Source organism: Rhea pennata, chromosome 1 (assembly GCF_028389875.1).
Source record: "Rhea pennata isolate bPtePen1 chromosome 1, bPtePen1.pri, whole genome shotgun sequence".
NCBI lineage: Eukaryota > Metazoa > Chordata > Aves > Rheiformes > Rheidae > Rhea > Rhea pennata.
The window spans coordinates 214,559,778-214,584,719 of NC_084663.1; the positions used below are offsets into that span (position 1 = coordinate 214,559,778).

At 46.4% G+C, this 24,942-nt stretch overlaps 1 protein-coding gene across 1 annotated transcript in view; it reads right to left on the reverse strand.

Annotated features, from left to right (window-relative positions):
• FCHSD2 (FCH and double SH3 domains 2) overlaps positions 1-20,897 on the reverse strand; it is a 140,850-nt gene extending 119,953 nt beyond the window's left edge. Inside the window, exons 1-2 of the mRNA XM_062578343.1 lie at positions 20,802-20,897; positions 17,006-17,103 (exon numbers count right to left, since the gene is read on the reverse strand). Coding sequence (XP_062434327.1) covers positions 17,006-17,103; positions 20,802-20,822 — 119 coding nt within the window. The 5' untranslated portion in view covers positions 20,823-20,897. The remainder of the gene's footprint in view (positions 1-17,005; positions 17,104-20,801) is intronic.
• Positions 20,898-24,942: the final 4,045 nt, after the last annotated feature.

Genomic DNA, 24,942 nt, shown 5'->3' on the forward strand with positions numbered 1-24,942 from the left:
CCTGTCCTGCTACACAGAGGATTTACAGTAACTTTCACCAGCTGCCTCCAACTCAGCACCTCAATTAGAAATACACCCTTCCTGACCAACCGCCTTCTGCTGAAGTTTGCCCCATGCTGTTTCTATTCTTTAAATATCTACCTGTTTTCAACTAGGATAAATGACATTAAAAGAAAATTCTCTCGTGTGCAAACAGAAGTGGAAACGTTTCAACCACTTTGTGGAAGGTCATCTTGTAACTTAAATCACTAAATACTATATAATAAAGGCCTTTTGTGCAGAGCTTTGATTCCCTGATTTAGATACTGTGTCAAGACTACTCTTCTGCCCTTCCTGCATCTACAATTCATCTACACTGGTCTGCTGCAGGTTTCACGCAGTCTTCAGCATCTTGATCTTGCCCTCTGCTCAAGAAGCAAGACCCAGGTAACTAACGACGGACAAAGGAATTAAACTTTGGACAAAGTTTAACTAACACCAGCTCAGGTGTTGGCAGGCCACAGATGCTGATTACGTGGATTTCGATGAAAAATTCTTAAAAGGTAAACGTAAAAGAACTGTCAGAAGTGGAAAGCAAATTTCTAGGCATTGGTTCCAGAGGAATTACGAAAACCAAGAAGAGAGGCAGACTCTGAAACGATACCCTGCTATCACTGAGCCTCATCCTTGCCTTAAAGTACAGCTGTTTCTAAACACAGCTACCATCCTGGTCCTCGTCCGCTTTGCTCTGGGTGGGCGGAGAAGCTTGTTCCAGTTTACACTGGAGTAGCTAAACCGGAGAAGGCATAAGGCGCTCCAGGAGAAGTGAGCAGCAGCAGACTTCAAAGATGTAGTTTCTCTCAACCGTTTTACTGAGAAATAAGGCTCCAGGCGGCAGGCAATAATTAAACCGATGTACCTGAAGTCTAAGAATTCCTTGTACAACGTGCTGTGAAGCTGTCATTTTTACCAGGACATTCACCAGTTACCCAAAACCGGCAAAAGCCAGTAAGTACGTATTTGGGTATTCTCTGTAACGTTTATAACATACTCATCTGTAACTTTTTTAACGTAAGCTCTTTAATGTTGTACTTTTAAACACACTCAAAGTTACCCAATTTAAAATATATATGTATATATATGTATACACACACACATAAACATATACTTTAAATACTTGGTGCAGTAGTGCAAACCCATAAGCAGACTGTTTAAGAAGGATTTATTTTAGCAGCACATGAGCTTCCAATAAGTCAGGAGCTTTTCTTTCATAAAACTATCAAAAATGATTACGCAATTTTCTTCCAAGTTTCAGCTTGGAACTAAGGTTTTGTTCATCATTAAAATGCTCTAATCCATCCAGCCTAGGATAAGCAATCCTTTTTAAATATATATATATATATATATATATACACACACACACACACACACACACACATATATTATTTTTATATATATATTCATATATATGTGTGTGTGTGTGTGTGTGTATATATATATATATACACATACATATATGTGAAATATTTTTAGCTCATGCCTGAAAAATGCTCCTCTAACAATATGCACAGAAAAAAATTCCCGACAGCTTTAAACAGCAATGTACACACTATAAATCACATGACTATACAGTTTAGGATTAGGATGAGTCACCACGGGCAACAGAGCTAAAATAAAAATCACTTCTGTCACTAGATACGGAGAATTCTTGTAAACCCAAAGGCGGCAAGGGTTTGCCTCAGAAAAGGATGAGTAGTCAAGCAATGTGATCTGAGAAACCCAACATCCAGCCGCAATACAATGCTAAAACAACGGCGTTTGCCCTTTAACAGAATTAAGAAAAAACACAAAACCAACTAGAAAGTCGCATGAAGATTTGATTCATTCTTTCACACAAAAGCGAAAGATCATTATAGTATTAGTATGTACAATATGAAGATTGTTTTCCCAACTTAAGCATATTTTAAGTGATTAGTGAGTTTTTGCTTCAAATGAAGCTAAACCAATAAAAAGACATATGATTTAGATAAATACAAAGCTACTTTGTATAGCTTATTCAAGACCAATTCATCACATTCAAGATATTTCCTATTTAGAAAAGCACTAAGACATTATAACTCAGCCCACTTGGAGTTTTTGGAAAACAGGAATATAATGAACTTCTTTGAATCCCATTTGCTTGACAGCTCTCTGAGAAAAGATATTTCATCATTAACACAGCTTGTTTTATGCTGGGTCTCCAAAATGTATTGTGGTAGGCAATAAGAGTATTACAATTTTTATCTATTCATCTGTCACATTTTAGGAATCTTGACAGTGCCACTCAGAATTAGTGCACAGACTTTCTTCCTTTTCTTACCTATGATTTTAGTACATGCACTTCATATTTAAATTATGTGCTTTACAAGGTTTTATTTTCCAGATCATTGACATAAAATAACGCTTTTCATTGCTAATGCTTTAAACACACTACACAACTAATAAGAATTACCACAACTTTTTTCTGCATTAAGCACCACTGCACTACACCTTAGCAGTACATTATTCTTCCAATACTTTAAGTCAAAAAGTGCAATAGTTCACCTAAATCTGTTGTCCAATTTGTAAAATATACCCGCAGAAAAAAGTCAGAGCATTCCTTATAAAGTTTTAACGCGAGAACGCAAGCTGCAACTCAAAGCAACTAATCCTCACTTTTCCTAGGATTTGTAGACCTCAGCTTGCTTTGCTGCTAAAATATCGTTCTCCGGCGGTGCGCGCGCGAAGGCAACAGGCCCGCACCGCTCACGCCCCAGCCGCGCTCGCTGCGCCGGCTGCTACGCAACTCCTAACTTCGCAGAAAGCCGCTGCTGCGCATCTCTCCCCGGTGCGACGGCGCGCACGACAGCCGGGACGGAAACGTGCCCGCGCCTCAGCCCGCTGCGCGCACAGGCTCGTGGCTCGGCCAAAGCAAGCGGGCTGAAGCTCCTTAACAGCGGCTGCCGCCCCCCAGGCCGGATGAACCAATCTGGCTACTTACTCAGAGCTGGGTACGCTTTTCGGTGCACAGATGTCGTAACAAGAAAGTACATGTATGCTCATCTTTACATTTGCTGTTCACGTTTTCTTCAATAGCTATTTAACCTGCTTGTATCTTGGATGCAAGAATCCGATCCAGTGATCGAGACTTGTGAAACGTGTCTCCTCCTCCTCCTCCTGCCACCCACCATCCTCTCACCAAAAACCTTTCCCTGCCAGAGTAACTCACCCAGGATCGCGTGTCGCTACTACAGGCTGTGGTCTACACACACACCCCCCCCACGGAAAACCAGCTATCCCTACCACAGAGAAAGCCTACTCCAAATAGGCAATGGAAAATTCCCTCAGTTCCCTGCTGCTCAGCTCAGCTACGATTCCCCTGGGCCAGCTGCGACTCGGAGGCAGCTGCAGGAGGGACGCTGAACCAGGAGCCTTCACAGCGAATGCACGTCGCTTTCTGAACTTGGTGTCATCGTTGAAATAAGGAAAGAAGTGAAGGCAGCTAGATTCGCACAAGTGGGGTATCTGCTGGGTACGAAAAAACCCTCTAGTATTCTCTAATTTCACTCGCCACCAGGACAGATAGGGCACTGCCTGTCCTTGAACGGTCTCTTTTCCAGCTCAGCTTGTCTCCTTTTCTGAAATGATGGCATTATTTTCTTTCTATTTAACCTTGGCAGGTTCTTCTGAGTGTAACCCCTCCCTTCCCATCCTGCTCAGATCATTCCCTATCCAGGGGAAGAGAAGCTGCAGTCCTTTTTTTTTTCCCCACTCAACTTCACTCAAGCCAACAGCACCAACCAGCCCCTTGAACAAGATATTTAAGTGTGCAAGAGAAGACGCCTCTCTTTTGCCACTGGCTTTTCCTGCTCTTGTTCACTACCTGCAAGAGAACCAGCTACTACGAGCACCTCGAAACAGGACGCAGGGCGGAGGATAATCTTCCCCAAGGGCAAAGACAGCTCAGGTGCTTAACCGGGAATTTAGAGTCAGTTTGTAATTCAACTATATTGGAAACATCTTACTTACGAAAACAGCATCTTTTCTTTGGGGAGAGGGGGCAGGAGGAAGTGTCTGGCTATTTTTCTGGAATGAAAAGCTACAATAACAACAGAAAGTATTTGCTAATACGGGGTGCCTCTAAGCTGGCAGCTCACCAACATGGCTACGTAAAGATAAGGCACAACTGATTTCGAACATCTAGGACATCAAAAAAAATGTTCAAAAATGTCAACAGATGAACTTCAGAAGTAGGGAGATTCATTTGCTCACTTTGGAGTGCTTGGATGTGTCCGGCTTCACAATAAGATCTCTTTGGCTAAAAAAAAAAACAAAAAACACAAAGCACTCCACAGTCCAGGTATTTAAAAGACTACCCAAAACTCCAGAACAAAGATCCCTGTCAATGGTCTCATTCCTCCGGCACAGCAGAACTCCAGAATAATGGTAATCCAGGAAAACAGTCAAAGATGAAAAAAGATGCCAACAACCTCTCACCAAAGACAAGAAAGCCCAAACGGGAAGCATGTGCAGAAGGAAGCATTAGAGAACAACGTTTCATCACGTTTTAGCAAGGTACTAGAAGGCGCTCAAATACTTTATACATATTTTTATACTATTTCTTTAATACATAATGCCCACTAGCTGCCACAAGTGACATAAAAACAGAGAGGATTTAATTCCCCTGACGTTAGGAGGGGATCAGGTAACCTCTCCTCCAACACCACACTGGAGCACCAACTTCAACCAGTCTTTGGATATTGGCATCAAAACGCTGCAGATTTACTACACGTCCCCAGGAGAAAAGCACAGGCCTCAGATGCGTAGAGGAACTGCAGTATATGGCCTCCTCCACTATTTATTAGCTCACAGTAACTAACCAAAATCTGTTTTCAGACAGATTAATACGAAGTGTTAACATTTAATACTGAGTTTTCTTAACTACCTGAACAGCGTGAACATCATCTAAGCCCTGTGAGAGTTTTGACAATTAGCAACTTTTAGGCAGCTACAACTTTGAACGCCTCCATATCAGTCACTGGAAAAAAAATAAGGATTTCAGCACTTTTTGCACAGCTAGCACAGGGGGGAAAAAAATCAGATGTCTGAAACTAATGCACTTCCCAAGTGTATTGCACACAGAGTTAGTGCTCTGAAAAACTCAACACCTCCCAGATCATTATATCTTTCAGTTCTTCACTTCTATTTGAAATACATTAAAAAAATAGCTAGCAAACAGACGCGCACTAGTCTTGCTGCATCTGCTGAAAGAGACTGCAGAAATTACTTCTCTTTCTTCTCTGCCAGTGGAGAGGAAAATGAGGGATTCAAGGAATTGCTAAAACTCCCTCTAACTGACCTAAAGATATTAGTCATACAAAACATTTCCATACCTCAAAAATCAAAAATACATTAATTTTAATAGAAATAAAAACTAATAGGCTTGCTATAAAGAGAGATGAGTGTTCCTTTAACAGCACAGAAAAGATGAGATTGCTCAAAGATCGATTAAGGAAATCAAACCACAAGCTGAGAACTATTTTGTTCAAATTCATACATCTTCCTGTTATCTTGCTTATTCATATCTGAAAAAAAAAAAAGAAGCTGATAAAACCTCAAAATCGCTAGTGGCATTTTTTTTTCCTGTGTGAATTCTCAGAGTTTTACTCGTTTTACTTCTTATAGAGAAAGAGAAGAAATACCATCCAGTGTCAAAAGATTTGCAGACAACCTAAGGATAGTGTCAGCAAACACAAAGAAATTCTTTTCAAAACTGCAAAGTACAACATTCAGCTACCACACCAGATTCATACACGACGTTTCCGTGCTCACAGGCTTGCTATACATTTATGCTATGTCAGTACTGCCCATGATGCACAAACACAGTCCCATTCAACATCCTTGTCATCTCCAGGAGCATTAAAGTGAAGGGGGTGAGGGAGAAAAAAAAAAGTGTTATAGTTCTCTGCTTGAATATGCATGAACACTACTGGCTATGTTACTGCTGAGCCTAAACTAAAACAGCCTGCCTCTCAGACTCCTTGCTACCTGCTACGCTTGTATGATTTTACCAATTTAGACTGCAAAGCCAGCAAGATCCTCTTCCAAGTAGTCTGCGTGGATGTAATTCTGGACACGGACTCACCCACCTATAGGAAATATAGGGCCTTCATGGTCCAGCTGTGCTAGTTTGCCGCCAATCCAGTATCGAGGGAGGGCAAAGTACAGTTGTTACACTGCATACAGCACATCGATAAGCAACGTTATACACAAGCAGAGACTAGTATAAACTCAACTAGACATGGAAAAAGCAACTGCTGTATGTCATTTCATTTCCCCAAACGAGTAGAAAATAGCCAGTTCTACCAAAGGAAGAGTAACAGCATAAAACAAATGCACGGCCAAGTCATAGGTTAGATAACCCAGGGAAAAAGATACCTTGGAGGCACATTTACATTTAAAGAGCTCCTGTGTGTTTCAGGATTGCTGGTATAGTGAATTGACTAAGTTTTTCACCTTTGACTAGTACCACAGGAGCTGGTAACATAAATTTATTAAAACCCAAAGGTCCAGCCTTTACTGGGACTTGCATTAAGAAACTTGTGATGTTCCTACTTCTTCATTCATTTCTTCTCTCTCTCTCTCTCTCTTCTCTCGTAATTTGGATGAAAAATAAACTAACAGTAATTGAAAGCGATACTAATGTTCTTGGATATGGTGTTTCTGGCTTGGCTTCCCTCAACCATATAAACGTATAAACACTGCAGCAGCTCTCGTACAGAGAATATAAACACTTCGCTATGCACCACGTGTTACACACAACTAGAGGGACTAACAAAAGTGTCACAAAGAACCAGAAGATAAAGAGAAAGTTCAAAACCAGGACCTATTTCTAGTCAGGTGTTGCTAGACAGCTGTATTTACTTGTCATCTTATTCAGCGAGAGAAAACTTCACAAACGGCAAGCACATCAAAATAACCTAAGTTGTAAAGCTGCTGCCATCTACATTCCCTTTCACCAGTGGCAACGCAGCTGAAAACGAGCAAAGTAAATTTAGGGACAAGACACACTAAACCAGGCTGAGCAGACACTAACGTTATCGAAAGCAGACAGGAATTAAGCCTTTATAATGCCATCTATCCCAGCTTTTCCAATTTCACGTCTTCTACGCTCTCTCCAGCGTCTCCCTCGGTTTTCAGAAAAGAACGGACCAACACCGAAGGGTTTTAGACAAAGCATTAGAAGAAATACGACAACCTGACACACAGGGAAGTTTCAGCTCTGCCTTTCTCAAGATAGAAATTCCCAAATCAAGAAGAGACAGCTATTTTACTACGCGAGGAAAGTTTTAAAGCATTTGGGTCTGTTTCACTTCAATTTTAAAAAGTCCAGGCTCTCATCTCTGCCCCTCTCAAACACAGAATCAAAACCAAAGTACTTCCTCCTTTTACTCCTTTAGGAAATTATCTTAAGTCCTCTCTCAAGTTTCCAATCTTTCAAAATAACGGTAGGATTGTCTCGCAAAGGATACACATTCATTTTTGCCTACAGTCAAATACCTTTAAAAGCACAATTGATCCAAGATCATCTTGAAGTATCACACATTCGAGGGAAATCGTGCTTCATTCTTCTGCGGGGAGGTGGTATTTTGTTTGTTCGTTTTTGTATTTCTTTTAAAGATGTATGCAAAGTAGCACAGAGCCAAAAAAAATAACGTATTTATTGCCTGGTATTGTATGTATTTAAACACTGTCACAAATTTTCTCTTTGCGCCAAAATTTTCTTCACAAACACTGACTCGCATGTGGCACACGAGCTAGAAATAGCTATGCTTAGTGGCTTTACCACCATAAATCTTTGAGAGTCTTCTGCATGGCTGAGCTCTTCTCATAAAATTAGACACCGACGCATTTTGTCTCTCTCATTAAAAGGACGCTTGCCGGATAAAGCACAGGAGGATAGAGATGTGTGTGAACAACGCTGCCGTAGCCACTGGAGACTGGACCTAGCTGCATTCTCGCAGACACAAAGAAAGGAATGCTCAAAATAACTCAAAAGACCGTTACGAGCAACATCTCCAAACATTAAGCAGAACTTTAAAAATCTGAATTTTAAACAATAGCATCTACATTTACAATGCCATGCAGGAAATAACCGATTTCAATGGATTTTTTGTTACTTTCATTCTCTTTCCCCAAGCATTAACTGGCAGCATAAGGTTTGTTTCTGAAATGCAACTGAATGATTACAAATATTAATTCCACAAAAAGACTAACTTCTATTATTCATTCTGGCAAAATGCTATTAAAAATTTAAAGCTTACTTATAAAAACAAACAAAACACACACACACAGAAAAAACACTACTGTGAGCTATCACAAAACACAGCTTCATTTACTGCAAGTATCTGACTGGAATCACTTTGGTTCAGGCTAAAGCTGATTAGGATTTGCTACGCTCCCCAGCTTTTTTTCCAGCCTATTTTTTAAAATAGGAACGCAGAACTTCTTGGTGTGTTCTTTCCTACGACAGCGAGAAGCCTGGTTGGGAAGACTGAACTAGCTGGTTCACTTTACTAACATTGAAAAAAAACCACAGACCCACATTTGACAAAAAACTGAAGTTATCATCTATAACACAAGACAGAAGCAAAGTAGAAAGCCCACCAGGAGGAGCAGAAAGTTCCTACACCAAACAAGCTGAACTCAGTGACCAACGAAGGACGACAAGCAAAGTGATACGGTACAAGGCTCTCTGCAGCCAGGATAACTACTCCACCCTGGTGCACAGCCGAAAGATTCTCTTAAGGGGAAGTAAAATTCTTCTCCTTTGGACCTCTGAGGAATATTTACATGATGTATAACTTGATAACAGAGTTTCCCTCATTTGGCAGGACAAGCTTCCCACTCGCTAATGCTGAGCGGGTGCAAGGTTCTCAAGCCCTGGCTAGAGACAGGAACAGACCGATCTCTTTTGGTTGCAAAGCTGGGCTTGACCTCAATCCAGAAATTCAAAAATTAAAAGGAAATTCACAAAATGTGCCATCAGGACACTACAATGTAATATATATATAGAGAGAATTTTTTTCTTTTTTACATTTCTTAAGATGATTTTCAGCATTAATCTACAACGATACAAAGTTCAACTGGGCTGTATGAGACAAAACACACACCAGTCTCAATTATATCTATTAGTAAAAACATAAAAACCACTTCAGATATGGTAAAAGCTATCACATTGTCAGAGACATAAGCTTCTGAAAAAGATGCTTTTTCAAAAATTCCAATCCTGTGACACTATCTCCACTGGGGATTTTTGCACAAGGTTTTACTTCCCCATTAACTTCAGTTCTAGGGCACAAACGTTAGCATTGCCCAGAATCGGCGTTCAGAATGCTCCAGCACGTGTTTTCAGCATGCCAAAAATTAAACTTGTTCCGAGCCAGCTTGACACACAGTCAGAAACACTCCCACGGGTGCGTTACAGCGGTGTGCTGCTGTCTGCTGCCGTTCGCCCCATCCTAAGGGCATCTGTGCCCTTAAGCCAGGTAATAAAGATTGTGAACAGGACCGGAGTTAAGCTTAGGAAGCTGAATAGATTTTCTGCAAATAAAATGCTGAAAGCACCATTAGCAGAGGATGCAAAACCTGGAGAATAAACCTTTTCCCACCAAACATGATGGAACAAAAAACAAAACACCATGGGAAATTAAGCCAGGCTACCCTGGCGGGAAGCACGCTCTTCCTCTTTCCAACGCAGCTTATCACAACATTTGTGCATGTCCTGAACACCTTCAATCCCCTTACAGACAGGGTTTCGGAAGCAGGATCAGCTCGAAGGCAAAGGCTTCCTTACAGAACCCAGTCCAAGACTGGGGCCCGTGAAACCTGAGGAGTTTTTTGTTAGCTCTGTCATACATTCCAATTTCCATAACTGACAATCAAACGAGTTAAGTATACCTTGCACTGTCGCAAGGAAATCTGTCACAGAGACAGCTTTGCACAAGGGTATCACAACTGTTACTTTTCTAGAGCTCTGCCAAGCTGCAGTCAGGAGAAGAGTGATAGTTAGCTTAAGTAAAGCCCATACTAGAATTAAAAAAAAAAAAAAAAAAAAAAAAAAAAGGGAAAAAAAAACTTCTGCAGGCTAAAGACTCTTTTTTTTTTTTTTTTTTTTTTTTTTTTTAAGACATTTAGTCAAAACTAGAAACACAACCATTAGGAAGGAAAGCATGTGTTTTATTAGTAACCAAAATCACCTTTTTATTATATCCCAAGACAAATGCTACTAAAGACATTGTGCTAACTAGCTAATGCAACAAACCTGAATTCTCCTGAAAGCATCTTGGGCAACACAAGCTCTTAATTTCACAGATCCAGAGCATGTGTTGGAGTTCATTTAAAAATCAAAACATAAAGGCCAAAAAAGAGGGAAAAAAAAATCTCAACTAATGCACGAAATGGGTTGCTGCTTCTTTAACTGTACTTCCACTACAAAATAAATAAATGAACAAACAAACAAACTAAAGTTTCATGAGTTAATCAAAGACTATAAAACTACTTAGAAACACTGAAACAGGAGATCTATTACTTTTTATATGTCAGGGATAAAAATGAAGTAGTGTGATCCATTTCTGAATTTCACTGTGCCAAGATAGGCTTGAATCATTACACTGTGGCTATGTTTATACTGAACCTTATTTTTTTTTGCTGAAAACTTGGACTTCCACACCCAGCAGGCAACATTTTTTTTAAAGTACATTCCAAGCTTCCCTCAAACAGTTCCAGTCAAAACATAACCAGGATTTAATTCCGTCAAGAATGCAAGCATCTCATTTAATGACTGCCTAATTATAGGTAACGTGCCCAGACCACATATTCTGTGGCATCTTTGTATGGAATATTTTTCAGAAGTACCACCAACAACTTTTGAGAAACGTTGTGATTCTTCCGCAGATTTAGTGTTATAACAAAGAATGACACTGTGTATCCTCAACTAATTGAAACAGAGCTTGAAAATAAACTCTCAATACTCACTAACAGTGAGAAAGACCATCCCATGAGAGAAGAAATACCATCAATGCCCAAGAAAACTGAAGGTTTTACTTCTAAAGAAATATTAAGCCTCTAGATATAATAGTTGCACAAGGAGAACCTTTCAAGTGTGTGCCAAACCTAAACTAATACAATTCACTTCATACAGTTTTTGTGAATTTTTCTATTATGTTTGTTGTTTTTCGCTTTGCAAGGTTGCAAAACTCAGAAGCTGTAGGCACAGAGAAACAAATACTTTGCTCCTACTTAAATAAAGCTACAAACACTGGAGGCAAGCATCAAGTCTGCTGACTGCAGAGAACAACCTTGGAGCGAAAAAGAAAAGGTGACAGCAAAGGGCGAATTTCTAAGGAGCAGTATAAAGGAAAAAAAAAGATGGCCTGCTTATGGAAACCTCCCAGCTACTGCAAAGAAGAAGTTCTGAAGAGGAATTAAAAAACGTGTTATCAGATACCCACCAGGCAGAGGCTAACCCACAGGAGAAGAGCCTAACACAGGGTTCAAGAATAACCGAGCAGGAACTGTATTCCCTGCAACTGGAGACTGGAAAAAACAGGAAAAGAGAAAAACTTTTCACTACTACTTTGCCGCAGGTCAGGAAGAGTAACGTGCTCCTGTAACTTCTTAGAATCTCTTACAGGATTTTGTATTTTTTAATTTACAAAATCCCGTGTATATATATATATATATATGTATATACACACACACACATATACATGCACACAGATATTTATATATATATAAATAAAAGAGTGTGTTTTATACACACACACATTTTACAGCTTCCCCCTAACAGTCACTTACCCTTTCACAGGACTATCCATACTATAACAAAGCTTTTCCTTAACAGTATCTGAAAAGATCTATGTTGTAGTTGCTGTATTAAGTTTGTTGTATTTAAAACTGGAGCTGCAGTTAGTTTCTACTTCAGTAGCTTGACTGGCAGCCAGTGTTGCCATGAACCTTATCACAAACCTACCGACATAACCAGTGAGAGTCTGCAGAAGCACAGTCGAGTTCCACCGGAGAGCACAAAGCATACTCGCAGCAAAAGGTTACATGCAACCTTATTAACCAGAGCATAATTCAAGACATAAAATGGCATGTTAAAACTAGCAGCAACTAGATATCTACAGATACATACTCATTCTTTTTTTTTCCCCCTCTCTTCGTATCTGCACTGTTCAGTCATACATAGGCTTGTTACTACAGGAACAAGACACCAAGTTAGAGACGGCCAAAAATTGTTCAGTCCTTGTACTGGACGCATAGCCAAAAATCCCCAGTAAGTTACCCCTTTCCTCACTCGTGCACCCATCTAGCCTGCTAGGTCTTCATGGAGCAAAAGCAAGCAACGGTCCAGTTGACAGGGCAACAGGTACAGTATCCCATATCAAAAAAGGCTCAGACTGATAAGGAAGATCCATAAGGAAAACTCCTCACTTAGCAAGTAAATACAAAAGCTTAAGCAACCAAGCACACCTAAGCTTTATGCTAAATGTTAAACACCAAAGCATCCTGGAAAAAGCGGTGATACTCAAAAATGAACTAAAATTTAGGAGTTGGATAAAGGAAGGAATAGGGAAGAGATGTGAAGTATCAGGGAAGAAAGAAAATTAAAAAAAAATAAATTGTAAGTACAGAACATCTTCAGAGAACAGACCTTTGGAGGAGAAAATGGATATACAGAACATATTACACACAAAGGTAAGACAGCAGATGGAAAAAGGTGAACGACAAAGAAAATACAGAGTGCAAGGAGAACGTGGTTTTATGAGAAAAAGGCAAATGATTTAAAGGCTATGTTACAGTGAGATACACTAGACTGAACAACGAGGAGAGGAAAGTATTTAAGTAAGAAGAGAAAGTAAGGAGGGAGAAATAAAAAGGACAGAAGAGTGTGACAAACAGAAGGAGGTATTTCTACACATATTTGCATGCACATCTGTGAAACACATGGAAATTATGATTTTGGCAATTCCTTTTACAGATTGAGCTTAGCCAAAAGTGATGAAAAAGTAAATTCAGGACCCTGCAAATGAAATGACTTCATTACTACTCCATCTCAGCGAGAAATCATGCAGATTTTACATCTACTTTCAATATGCCGTACACTCAACTGACTCCAAATGGCAAAGCAACACGGGATCAACACATCCCGACAGCAGAAAATTAGTTAAGACTTAAATAAGGTGGCCTTTCACTATGCAATTCAAAGCTGCAGCTGCGCCTTCTGCAGGAGCATTTAGGCCAGGGTTACATGGCAACTTCCACCCCACACAGATTAAAACAGCCATGTAACGATAACCTCATTCTCTCTGGCAAAGTATAAAAGCAAAGAAATAACAACAAACATTTTAGAAAACATTAACAAAAAAATGTAAGGGGTAAAAAATTCTGAGAGCCAGGCTTTGAGATAACATACCAGGTAACGCAACTATCACAAACAATTTTATAAAGTCTACCGTGCATAAACACATTACAGAAATATTAAATCAAATTCAAATGTGGATATCACAAAAAGTTCTTCACAATTTTGCAGACACATGCACATACATAGAAGGAAAATATATCTATATCCTGGCAAATTAAAGGCAAATTCAGACTACAACGTGCGACTTATTTACAACCACTAATCAAATAAGGCCACGTTTAAAACCAAAATAAAATACAGGAAAAACTGCCAACACCTCTGATAAATTCAACCATTCATAACACAGTGGGCCACTGGGATTGCTGCCTGAAAGCAGCCAGGTATGGCTACAAGCATCCCAAAATTTCTAGTTGTGAAGAAATTTTGAAGGATTTCTGGCTCGCACCAACAAAGCTTAACTTTACCTTTCAGGAAAAAACAGCTCTTTCTCCATCACGGCTGCAGAGAGACAATCTTTTTATAGAAATGCCAGCATGGATCTACTACATGAAAGGACACGGTGGTTTTAGTAAACTACAGAAGATAAACATATGCCATGCCTAAAACTTAGCCAATGGTCCTAGAAGCATCACAAATCACTTGTTCCACAAATTCCCCAGCCACCACGTATGAAGAAGTGTAATACAAAGACCCAAGCAGAGATTATAAACACAAAAAGGTATCTTTAAACCTATCGGCTGATACATTTCCAAACACGTTTTTTACTACTGTCAAGTCACCAAGACACTTCAACTTTACTTCTAACAACCTTTCACAGAAAAGGGAAAGACACAGTTCACACTACAACTGAGACTAGACTGCAGATTATATTACAATTTTATGTTGTGTCAGAAGTTGCTCAACTCCCAAGAAAGTTTTCCACTCAACTGCTCTCATACAGTTTTGTCAAGCCCTAGGTAAGCATCTACCCATTTCCACACTCAAAGCATGTTGCCTTTTCTTCCCTGCCTCCATGATCTGCAGCTACATCCTTGGCATGCCACACCCTGTATTATCACTCAAAAAGACGATGTATTTTAGATTTAATTAAACCTGGTGGTTTTGTGTACAGTCTACAAGGAGATTAAGATGCTACAGAGGGGGTGGAAAATAGGCAGTCACACCTGTATGCCTCAACGCCGAAGAACCCAGGAGAGTCCCTTTTGGAACAAACACTAGTTCAATCTTCATTGTCTCCAAATGACATAGTTTGAAGTTTTCAACTATAAACATTTAAAAGAGTGTTCAGTTTTGCATAAAAATATCAAAGCTATTGAAATGGAAAGCATGTTTATGATCTGGTATGTTGCCAAAAATCATCTACTAATACACTATACAATGAATGTGTTTTAATAGAATTCATAAGAGAAGTTTCTGATCTTTTCCTTGTATCCCTTCTTCATTACAGACATTTAAGGTTTTATTCTAAACTGAACTGAAAGGATATAAAGAATGTAATTAAGGATATTAAATCTAAACTAATATTGCATACATGGTTTAAATGTTTGCATTTATATGCTAATAAATACAATAACTATTTGTAGCAATTTAATCTTTTAAAATACGAATTCTTAATCACTAACTTGTAAACCATGTATTCAGAGTTTCTCGCTACTGCTGCAGCAGTTAAATTTGTAGAACTTAGAGCAGCATAACACAGCACGAAGTTGTACTCTCGCACTGTTTGAAAGTTCAAACAGTGCTACAAAAGGAACTGAACTCTCTAGCCTCGGTAAACAAACAGCATTCAGTTAAAATTTAATACTTCTGCATAATGGCAGAGTGCTTTCTTTCAAAATAATTCCTTCTGCAAAAGATCCCGTGCATGGTTCCAATGAACCCTGCTTTCTGGAGCGTTCTGGAAACACAGTGTGCTGCATAGCCTCAACGTAGCGATAAACACATGAGTAGTGGGATGGGGTTGACACAAAACTTCTTACACGAGCGTCATAAAGCGGCTGATGCAGTGTCAGGACTACACAGTCCTCAAAACCGAAGTCTTCCTTGCCAGCTAAATGCAAATAAGACGGCCTCTGCTTTACAAGCCAAGATAATTTTCTGCAGCAAATATTTTTAAGCACAAATTCTCTTGTTGCCTCCTATTCTGTAATCTGGTATTTGAACAAATCATTGACGATGGAGCTGTCATATTCTATCACATCATTCCATGTTTGAAGAATATTTAATCTGTAAATCCACACAGTGATTCTGCAAACCCAGAATGCTTGTAACAAGAATGCTGAACGGGCTATGTATGTTTAGTGACCACGTTAGTGAGTTAAGTACACTAACTCAGTTTCTTAATCCATAGCATTAACATTTAGATATTAAATGAACTTTAGAAATTAAATTATGTTGAAGTATTTTAAGCGGTGTTTTCACATTTTCCTGTTTTCTTACCAAAAGCTATAATAATGCATACGACATCTTTCAGCAGAAATCCAGACTTAAGTCATTATGAGCCCCAGAAAAATAGGAAATGCTAATAAAACCTGGACTAGAGCAGCAGTACCTGGTCTAGATGTCCTAAAAGTAAGTTTCTCTCTGGGGGAAAAATTCCTCAGATCAATCTATTACTTACCACTCAGAATTTGCTAGTTAAACACTGCACAGCCACTAATTTTAATCTAAGGTAATAAATGCTGTGGTCTTTCCCATAAAGTGTTTCAATATCCACAAAAGAAAAAGGGGTGAGAGAAGACTTGAGTCTTGACACACTGATTTATTAAGAGAGGACATCAAGAGTGAGACAAACACTGTCATCTGTCAAAGGTGCCAAATTTGCATTTTATATACAAATACAAAGCAAAAAAATCTCATTTAACTCATTAACAGGTGGAATATATGCTGCCAAAAAGAGAAAGACAGCAGAGGATTCACTGATGAATGCTTTACAGAAGAACCATTCTAAAAACTGACCCTCTCAAAACGGAATGACTAATTCTCCATGTAATTCCATGTACCCCCCTCATCTCCATGAGTATTTTGTGAAAAGCAAACTTTCATGTTGAAGAGAAGCAACAACATTGGCTAAAATGAATAATAAAAAACTGCAATTTGTGTCATGTAGATTCTCCCTACTGATTTTAGCCTGTAAAGAGTTTTAGATTAAAAATGCAAGTATCTTCTTATAAGTTTCTGGTTTAAAAAAAAAATCACTCAAAAGCACTACTCAAAGCCATCTGTAACAAGACGTAAATCGGTAGTGGTTTTAAAATATTTTCAATAATTTCAGCAGCCTCTTATAACTGGCAAACCTAATAAACTATTACATAGAGAAATACTGCTGAAAAGACCAATACTTTTCGTATGTTGTTTGTGACTGCTTTTTGAAACATTTCCCCCATTGAAGAGAAGAAAAAATGGTTTGCATTGTGTTAGCTCCAGTTATAATTTCCAGCTGTGTCAAAACTTTAACAGCCTAAAAGCAGGAAATCCAAAGAGGAAATTCCATCGTCAGTTCCTGAAGTTTTGTAACTCAAATGTTCTTCCAAAGCTAGATCTTAAAGGAATTTTTGGTGGCATTTTCTGTAACCTTACCTGATATCTTCAAGTAGCTCACATTCTGCCTGATGTTTGGCCTGAAGCTTTGTCATCTGCTCAACCTGGCTGTTTTTTAGCTCTTGTGTAACTTTCACCTACCAAAAAAAAAAAAAAAATCATATGTATTTTCTGTAGAGGTTAGGTCAAATTTCAACAACAGCAAAAAAAATCCATAATTTCTCATCAATTCTGAATTTGCACATTTCAGTGAAAAATTAGAACACAGAATTAATAATGCAATTTAATCCCATTATTTCAACAAGTGCTCTAACTCCAGCAAGCCTTTATTTCATGTGTCAAAAATCTCAAACTTACACCCTACCATTAACAAGAATGTGGGGGTGGGGGAAGGGGGTCAAAAATCCAGGAGGATAATCTTGGCGGGGGGGAAGCAAGCTTGAAAAAAGAAAGTGGGTAACAGGAAAAAAATTGGTGGTGTGTACATTTATCACTTCAGCGCAAGTTACAGAATTTTTAAATGTGTCTTGATTAAACTGTCCCACTATTACTATAACTAAAGACAGCTTACACAAAGTTATTTCTTAACTGTGCATCAGAGCAAAAGCTCTTCTACGTAAGATACTTCCTAAGGTTGGCTTTATGTTCTTAGCATTATGTAATTTTCCTTTGAATTTCATGATCCTGAAGATTTCAACAATCTGGGAATCCGTTTGCTAACTTGTAATAGGGCAAAAGACCAAGACTTGACTCAGGCAACACAACCTGGATTTCTTTTTTCTTTTTCTAAAAACAAGCGGTCTTGGCATTTAAGCCCTCTAGTGATCACAAGGAGTCCAAGTATCGGCCTAAAGAAAACGATCACTAGCATATCAAAAGATGTTATGCATTCATGAAAACAGAAATGCAGAATGGTTACTGTAATGGGGGAAAAGAAAAATGAAGAGAGGAGGTAGACAGAAATCTCCCTCTTCTTACTAGCCAGGCAAAAAATAATCTTCCAGATCACATCAGCTAGGAAAAGCCTCCTCAATTTTAAGGTTGAAGGGAAGGAAAAAAAGGGGAGGAAAAAACCCTACATACAATAAGGGCCCTTTAATCACAGCATTTAAGTCACGTTTTTCACATTAGCACCGACGAGATACTGAAAGTCACATGAACATCCCTGAATTTGATTAAGCAAAAAATAATCTATTTCTAACATTAACTTTCAACATTTTTATCTATATAGGAAAGAAAAAATCTATTTTAAATAAACAAACCCACACAAGATGCCCTGTGTAGTGGAAATAACCTCAAAACGAAATAACATAGGCAGAGAACGACACCCTGGTAACATAAATAAGCCGCCAAATGCAAACTAAAATAGAAGACTCGTTTAACAAAAGCAGAGTCCACTCGCAAAAGGAGACGTCGGGAGGGAGGAAGGAGCCAAGGAGAGGTCTTCGCTGCAGCAGGCTGCCTGGGGTCGCTGGGGAGAGGCTCCTGTCCGTGCTCCCTCTCCCGCCTTCCCCGGGCGCGACCCGCCGCTCGCCCCCGAGCCGCTCGCGGTCGCTGTTCCAGCGCTCTCCGCGCTGCGGGCTCCCGCCATTCCCTCTCCCCACGCTACCAACCTCAACGCAGCGGACGAAGCCCGAAGCGCTCGCACCCGAACGACGCCAATCCGACCGCAGACGACGACGACGGCGGCAGCGCGGCCCCCCTCGGCCAGCGAGCACCCTCTCGGGGAGCGCAGCGCGCCCGGGTCGCGCAGCCCGCGCGCTCCCTCCCGCCAGCCTCGACCACGAGCCGCCTCCACGGCCCGCGCGACACCCCGCTTCACCACCTCGAGCCCCCCAACCCCGGCCTCCCCAGGCGCCGACCGCCGCACGCAGCTCGCAAAATAACTAATCAATAAAGCCCCACGCATCAGTACTCGCGCGTAGCTCCACACCCGCCGCTACGGCTCAAGCCTTCCACGAAGAACCCGCCGGCGCAGACGAGCCGTGCCGGGAAAAACCTTCTTCCGAATCCGCTTTGCTGTTGCATCTCCCAGCGGCTGTAACGCCGAGCACCCCGCATTCCCGCGGACCCCGAAAAGCCTCCCCGCCTCACGCCGGGCTGCTGCCGTCTCACCCGCGTGTCCCATGGCCTCGGCCGCCCCCCGCTCGTGCTCCCGACACCCCCCCCAGGGCCAGCCCACGTCCTTACAGCGGCTCCGGACGCGACCTTCCACTCCAGCACCGCGACTCCCTCCCACCCACCGCGGCAGCCCGAAGCCACCGGGCCAGCAGCGCCCCGCAGCCAACGCCGGCTGCCCCGGCGCCCCCGGAGCGGCCAAGGCCTCCGCAGCCCCCCGCCACCGCCGCTGCCCCCCGCAGCCCCCTGCCGCCCCCCACCTCTTCCACCTTCCCTCCCCCCCCCCCACCAGCTCATCCAAACCCAGACTCGGCTCCCCGCGGCCGCTGCCTCCCTCCCTCGCCCCCCTCAACGCCCCCCGCCAGCCCCCTCGCCCCTGCCCAGGCTTCCCCAAATACAGCCTCACCCCCTTCCCCACACACCCCATCCCACGCCCTGCCCCCCCCCTCCACACACACACACCAGCCTCCCTCTCCCCATGCCCTGCCCCAGGCCCCCTCAGCCTCCTCCACCCCATTTCCTGCCCCAGTCTCCCCTAGGTCTCCCCCCACCATGATCATACCTTGCTCCAGCCCCGCCCCTGGCTCTCCTTGCCCCACACCTTGCCCCAGCACCCCCCCACACAGGCTCCCTCCCCCCACCCGTTCCCTCTCCCCACACCTTGCCCCAGCTCCCCCACACAGGTTCTCACTCCCCATACCCTGCCCCAGCACCCCCCACACGCTCCCTCTCCCCACACCTTGCCCTACACCCTGCCCCAGCACCCCACACACACTCCCTCTCCCCACACCTTGCCCTATACCCTGCCCCAGCACCCCCTACACGCTCCCTCTCCCCACACCTTGCCCTACACCCTGCCCCAGCACCCCCCACACGTTCCCTCTCCCCACACCTTGCCCTACACCCTGCCCCAGCACCCCCCACACATTCCCTCTCCCCACACCTTGCCCTACACCCTGCCCCAGCACCCCCCACACGTTCCCTCTCCCCACACCTTGCCCTACACCCTGCCCCAGCACCCCCCACACGTTCCCTCTCCCCACACCTTGCCCTACACCCTGCCCCAGCACCCCCCACACCTTCCCTCTCCCCACACCTTGCCCTATACCCTGCCCCAGCACCCCCCACACGCTCCCTCTCCCCACACCTTGCCCTGCATCCTGCCCCAGACACCCCCCCCCAAGCTCCACACCCTGCCCCAGCCACCCCAGTCCTATATGCTGCCCTAAACCCCCCCCAACGTATACCCTGCCCCAGAACCCCCCAGGCCCACACTCTGCTGAGCCCCCCAGCCCCACACCCTGATTGTGCCCCCCCAAGCCCCACACCCTGCCCCAGCCCTACACCCTGACTGAGCACCCCCCCGGCCCCACACTCTGCTCCGGCCCCACATCTTGCCCCAGCCCTACACCCTACCCAGGCCACCCCCCCCCAGCCCCACACCCTGCCCCAGCCCCACACCCTGCCCGAGCCGCCCCCCCAGCCCCACACCCTGCCCCAGCCCCACACCGTATCCGAGCCGCCCCCCCCAGCCCCACACCCTGCTCCAGCCCCACACCGTATCCGAGCCGCCCCCCCAGCCCCACACCCTGCTCCAGCCCCACACCCTGCCCGAGCCGCCCCCCCAGCCCCACACCGTATCCGAGCCGCCCCCCCAGCCCCACACCGTGCCCCAGCCCCCCCCCCCCCCCGCAGCCCCTGCCCGGTGGGGCCTCACCTTCCTCGGCGGCGGCTGCATGGTGCTGCGCTCGGTCTCCACATCAATGCCGGCGGCAGGCGGCGGCGGCGGCGGCGGGGCAGCCCGTGCGGCTGCCGGCTCGGCGGGGCGCGCAGGCCGCCTTCCTCACACGCACCGAGCGCGGCCCGCGGAGGCGGGGACGGGCGGCGCGGGGCGGGGGGTGAGGGGGGAGCGACTCCGGGGGGGGGGGGGGGGGGAAGGAAAGAGAAAAAAGAGGTTAAAAAAAAAAAAAATACGGGAGGCGAAAAGCGGCTCGGGAGCGCCCCGCTGAGGGGGAGCGGCGGCGGCGCGGCCCCGCGCGCCCGCCGACACCGTCCTCCGCGCCGCCTAGAGGGGCGAACCATAGAGCTGCGGGCGGCGACAGACGGGACGAGGGGGCTGGCCACGCCCCCGCCGCCTCTGCGCCCGCTGCGCCCGCTGCGCCCGCTGGGGGGCGCCGTGGGGAGGGCGGCGGCGGCGGCGCGCGCCGGGCCGGGCGCGGGGGCGCGCGCCGATGGGGGGCGCGGGGACGGCTGCGGAGCGGCGGAGGCGGCGGGCGTGTTGCACAAGGAGGCCGCGCACACGCTGCACGCGGAGGCGGCGGGCGTGTTGCACAAGGAGGCCGCGCACACGCTGCACACGGAGGCGGCGGGCGTGTTGCACAAGGAGGCCGCGCACACGCTGCACGCGGAGGCGGCGGGCGTGTTGCACAAGGAGGCCGCGCACACGCTGCGCTGGGAGGCGGCGGGCGTGTTGCACAAGGAGGCCGCGCACACGCTGCGCTGGGAGGCGGCGGGCGTGTTGCACAAGGAGGCCGCGCACACGCTGCACGCGGAGGCGGCGAGCGTGTTGCACAAGGAGGCCGCGCACACGCTGCACGCGGAGGCAGCGGGCGTGTTGCACAAGGAGGCCGCGCACACGCTGCACGCGGAGGCGGCGGGCGTGTTGCACAAGGAGGCCGCGCACACGCTGCACGCGGAGGCAGCAAGCGTGTTGCACAGGGAGGCCGCTCACACACGCTGCGTGGGGAGGCTGCAGGCGTATTGCACAAGGAGGCTGTGCACACGCTGCACGCGGAGGCAGCGGGCGTGTTGCACAAGGAGGCCGCGCACACGCTGCGCAGGGAGGCTACAGGCGTGTTACACAAGGAGGCCGTGCACACGCTGCGCTGGGAGGCGGCGAGCGTCTTGCACAAGGAGGCCGCGCACATGCTGCGCGGGGAGGCTGCAGGCGTGTTGCACAAGGAGGCCGCGCACACGCTGCGCTGGGAGGCGGCGAGCGTCTTGCACAAGGAGGCCGCGCACACGCTGCGCGGGGAGGCTGCAGGCGTGTTACACAAGGAGGCCGTGCACACGCTGCGCTGGGAGGCGGCGAGCGTCTTGCACAAGGAGGCCGCGCACACGCTGCGCGGGGAGGCTGCAGGCGTGTTGCACAAGGAGGCCGTGCACACGCTGCGCAGGGAGGCTGCAGGCGTGTTGCACAAGGAGGCTGTGCACACGCTGCGCGCGGAGGCGGCGGGCGAGTGCCTGGCCGCACGAGGCTCAGGCGCATTGCGCGGGCGGCTTGCACGCCTTGCACGCCTTGCACGGCCGCGCTGCGCCCGCCGACCGCGCTCGCTGGCCTCGCTCGGCCCGTTGGAGCCGCTCAGAGGAAGCCCTGGACGCGCTCGCGTGCGTCCGGCCGTTCCCTCTCGGGCCGTCGCCGGGGCGGTCTGCAGAGCGCCGGCAGCCCTCGCGATTGCCTTTCCCCGAGCGCTGCGGCCGTGCTGCGCCTCTGCCGCCTTCGGCAGCGCCGGGCTGCTCCGCTCCGACTCGCCGGAGCGGTGAGCCGGCAGGTGTCTGCGAAGGTCCGAGAGGTAGGTGCTCTTCGGCCGCAAAATTGTTGCCGATTCGCGGGCTCCGGAGACGTTTCGGCCGTTTTCCTGACTGTCGGACCAGCCTCAAGCTGCATTTCGCTGTCCTGTGCGGCGGCATCGTGTCTGACTGGCGTTGTGGTACCCAACGGGTGGCAGATGACAGCTGGGGTTGCTCAAACGTTGCCCCTCTGCCGTGCAAAAGAGAGCATGTGGATCAGGAAAAACAAGATTCAAGCTTCTATGGAGGGATGTTCCTCAGAGTAGCTCTTGGTGCCTCCGTCGTACTGTTAGCGGAGCTTTGCGGAGCTGGTATAACGTGCAAAGATAATCATGGAGTAGTTGAGGATGGACAGGGTGTCTGGAGACCATGTAGTCCAACCGCAGTGCTCCAGCTGGGTCAGCCAGACCCAGCTTCTGCATGACCATGTCCAGTAGGGTTTTGAGCATCTCCAAAGATACTCCACAGCCTCATAAACTGCATTTCCAGGGGACTCTTCGGTAGCGTAGACGTTGCTGTCTAAATCGAGACCTGACTGCCGCCCACCCGAGCAGCGAGCAGCACGTTTAGAGCGAGAGGGTCGGCAGAAGGACGTGGCTGATCCATGCGCTTGCTTGCGTGCTCCCGTCCCGTCAAGCGGAGGTGGGACTCTGCGGGAGAGTTTGCCCGAGTCTGGCAGGTTCCTGGCTCTGGGTGTTGCATCGGTAAACAGCTGCAGTCGCTGCAGTGCCCAAACGCACGAGGAGGCTCCGAAACATCAGCGTTTGTAAGGATATCGGGCGCATCGGGCTCCTCAGGGTTAACCTGGGAGCCTTCAGCAGCCGACTTGAGCCTCCTGGGCTTTTTGCACGCTCGGGCACTCCCCAGCTGGAGGGGATCACTCTTTGCAGCGTGCTACAACCTGGTGCAAGCTGGAGAAATTTTGAAGAGGCCCTACAGGAGCCCAAGGGTTGAATCAGCCTCCTCCAGGTTAAGCCCAGGTGGAACGGAGCGTCCTGCAGCTGAGATTGCCGTGGGGGACAGAGGTCCTGCTGAGCAGTTCGCAAGGGCTGGAAGAGAGCCCGCAGCCAGCCGCGGCCCTGCCACATCCTGCTTGGGCCTGTTCCGCTGCATTTCGGTGCAGGAGGTGTTGGTACACCCAGGCTGCTCTGCTCCTCGTGCTCAGCTGTCCTGGCCTCTCCCCATTCCTCGTTCGTAATGTTTACCGTACCTGGCAGGTGGGACGGGGATTAATTTCCGTGAGAACGCGATGCCCAGAGTAAATATCTCAAAGCACGGAGGCTTGGCAAGATTTTTTTTTTCCTCCCAAAATCTTGGCAACTTTTCTCCTCTTTTCCTGGGTGCTCATGACCAGACATGATCAGAAGGCTCGAAGGAGGCAAGAGAAATCTACCCATCTGGAGAAATCAAAAGATTAGTCTTGGGTCCTGGTGTTGGACAACACCAGTGTTGTCTTCCATCCTGTGAGCTTGTCTCAGAGCTGGTGAGCAGACGGGGGGAAGCAAAGATGGGACCCACGCAAGATGAGGGTTATGCCCAGAGATCGCAAGCGACAGCTCACTGCCCAGGTGGGACTGAATCTGCACGCTGTGGAGCTGCCATGACCTGAGCCCCATGAGTCTAGGAGTGAGCAGGCGGAGTCAAGCCCACAAAGTACAACCCCATCAGGTCACTTGGTAATGCAGAGTTGCATTACACTAGCGGCATTTCAGGAGCACGAGATGGAGGGCGACCAATACACTAATACAAGGGCAGGTGAGACCCTAGAAGAGCCTCAAAGAGGTGCCCAGCAACCATCGTGAAGCTCTGGACTATTTTAGCAGCAGGCAGGCCTTATGGGCTGCATCTTCAGGGCCTCTTTTCTCATCGAGGCTCATCCAGCGTGCAGAAGAGGCCAGAGTCACCAGGCAAGCCTGGCGCTTGAGAACAGTTTTTGGTCTACCACCATCAGTAGAGAAGCCCCCGATTCTCTCCCTCTGCGACTGAGCAGGCCCCAGCAGAACGCACTGCCATCTCCGTGTCTCGTAGGATAGCAGCGTGTCCTTGCCCCTTTCCCAGCAACCAGAGGAGCCCTTGCATGCAGAGGCTGAGCGTGCAGCTGCTCCTGATTTTGTCTTTCTGATCCTGCTCCTCCTCTGTATTGATAAGCAGCACCACAGAGCTGGTGCTGGGTGGCACAGGGCTGCCCAGACCTCCCCCCCTCCCAGCCCAAATCTGCTCGTGACCAGAGGTGTGCAGGGGATGGGGGGTTCTTCCTTGCCTAGGGTGGTTTCTCCATGACAGCAGTT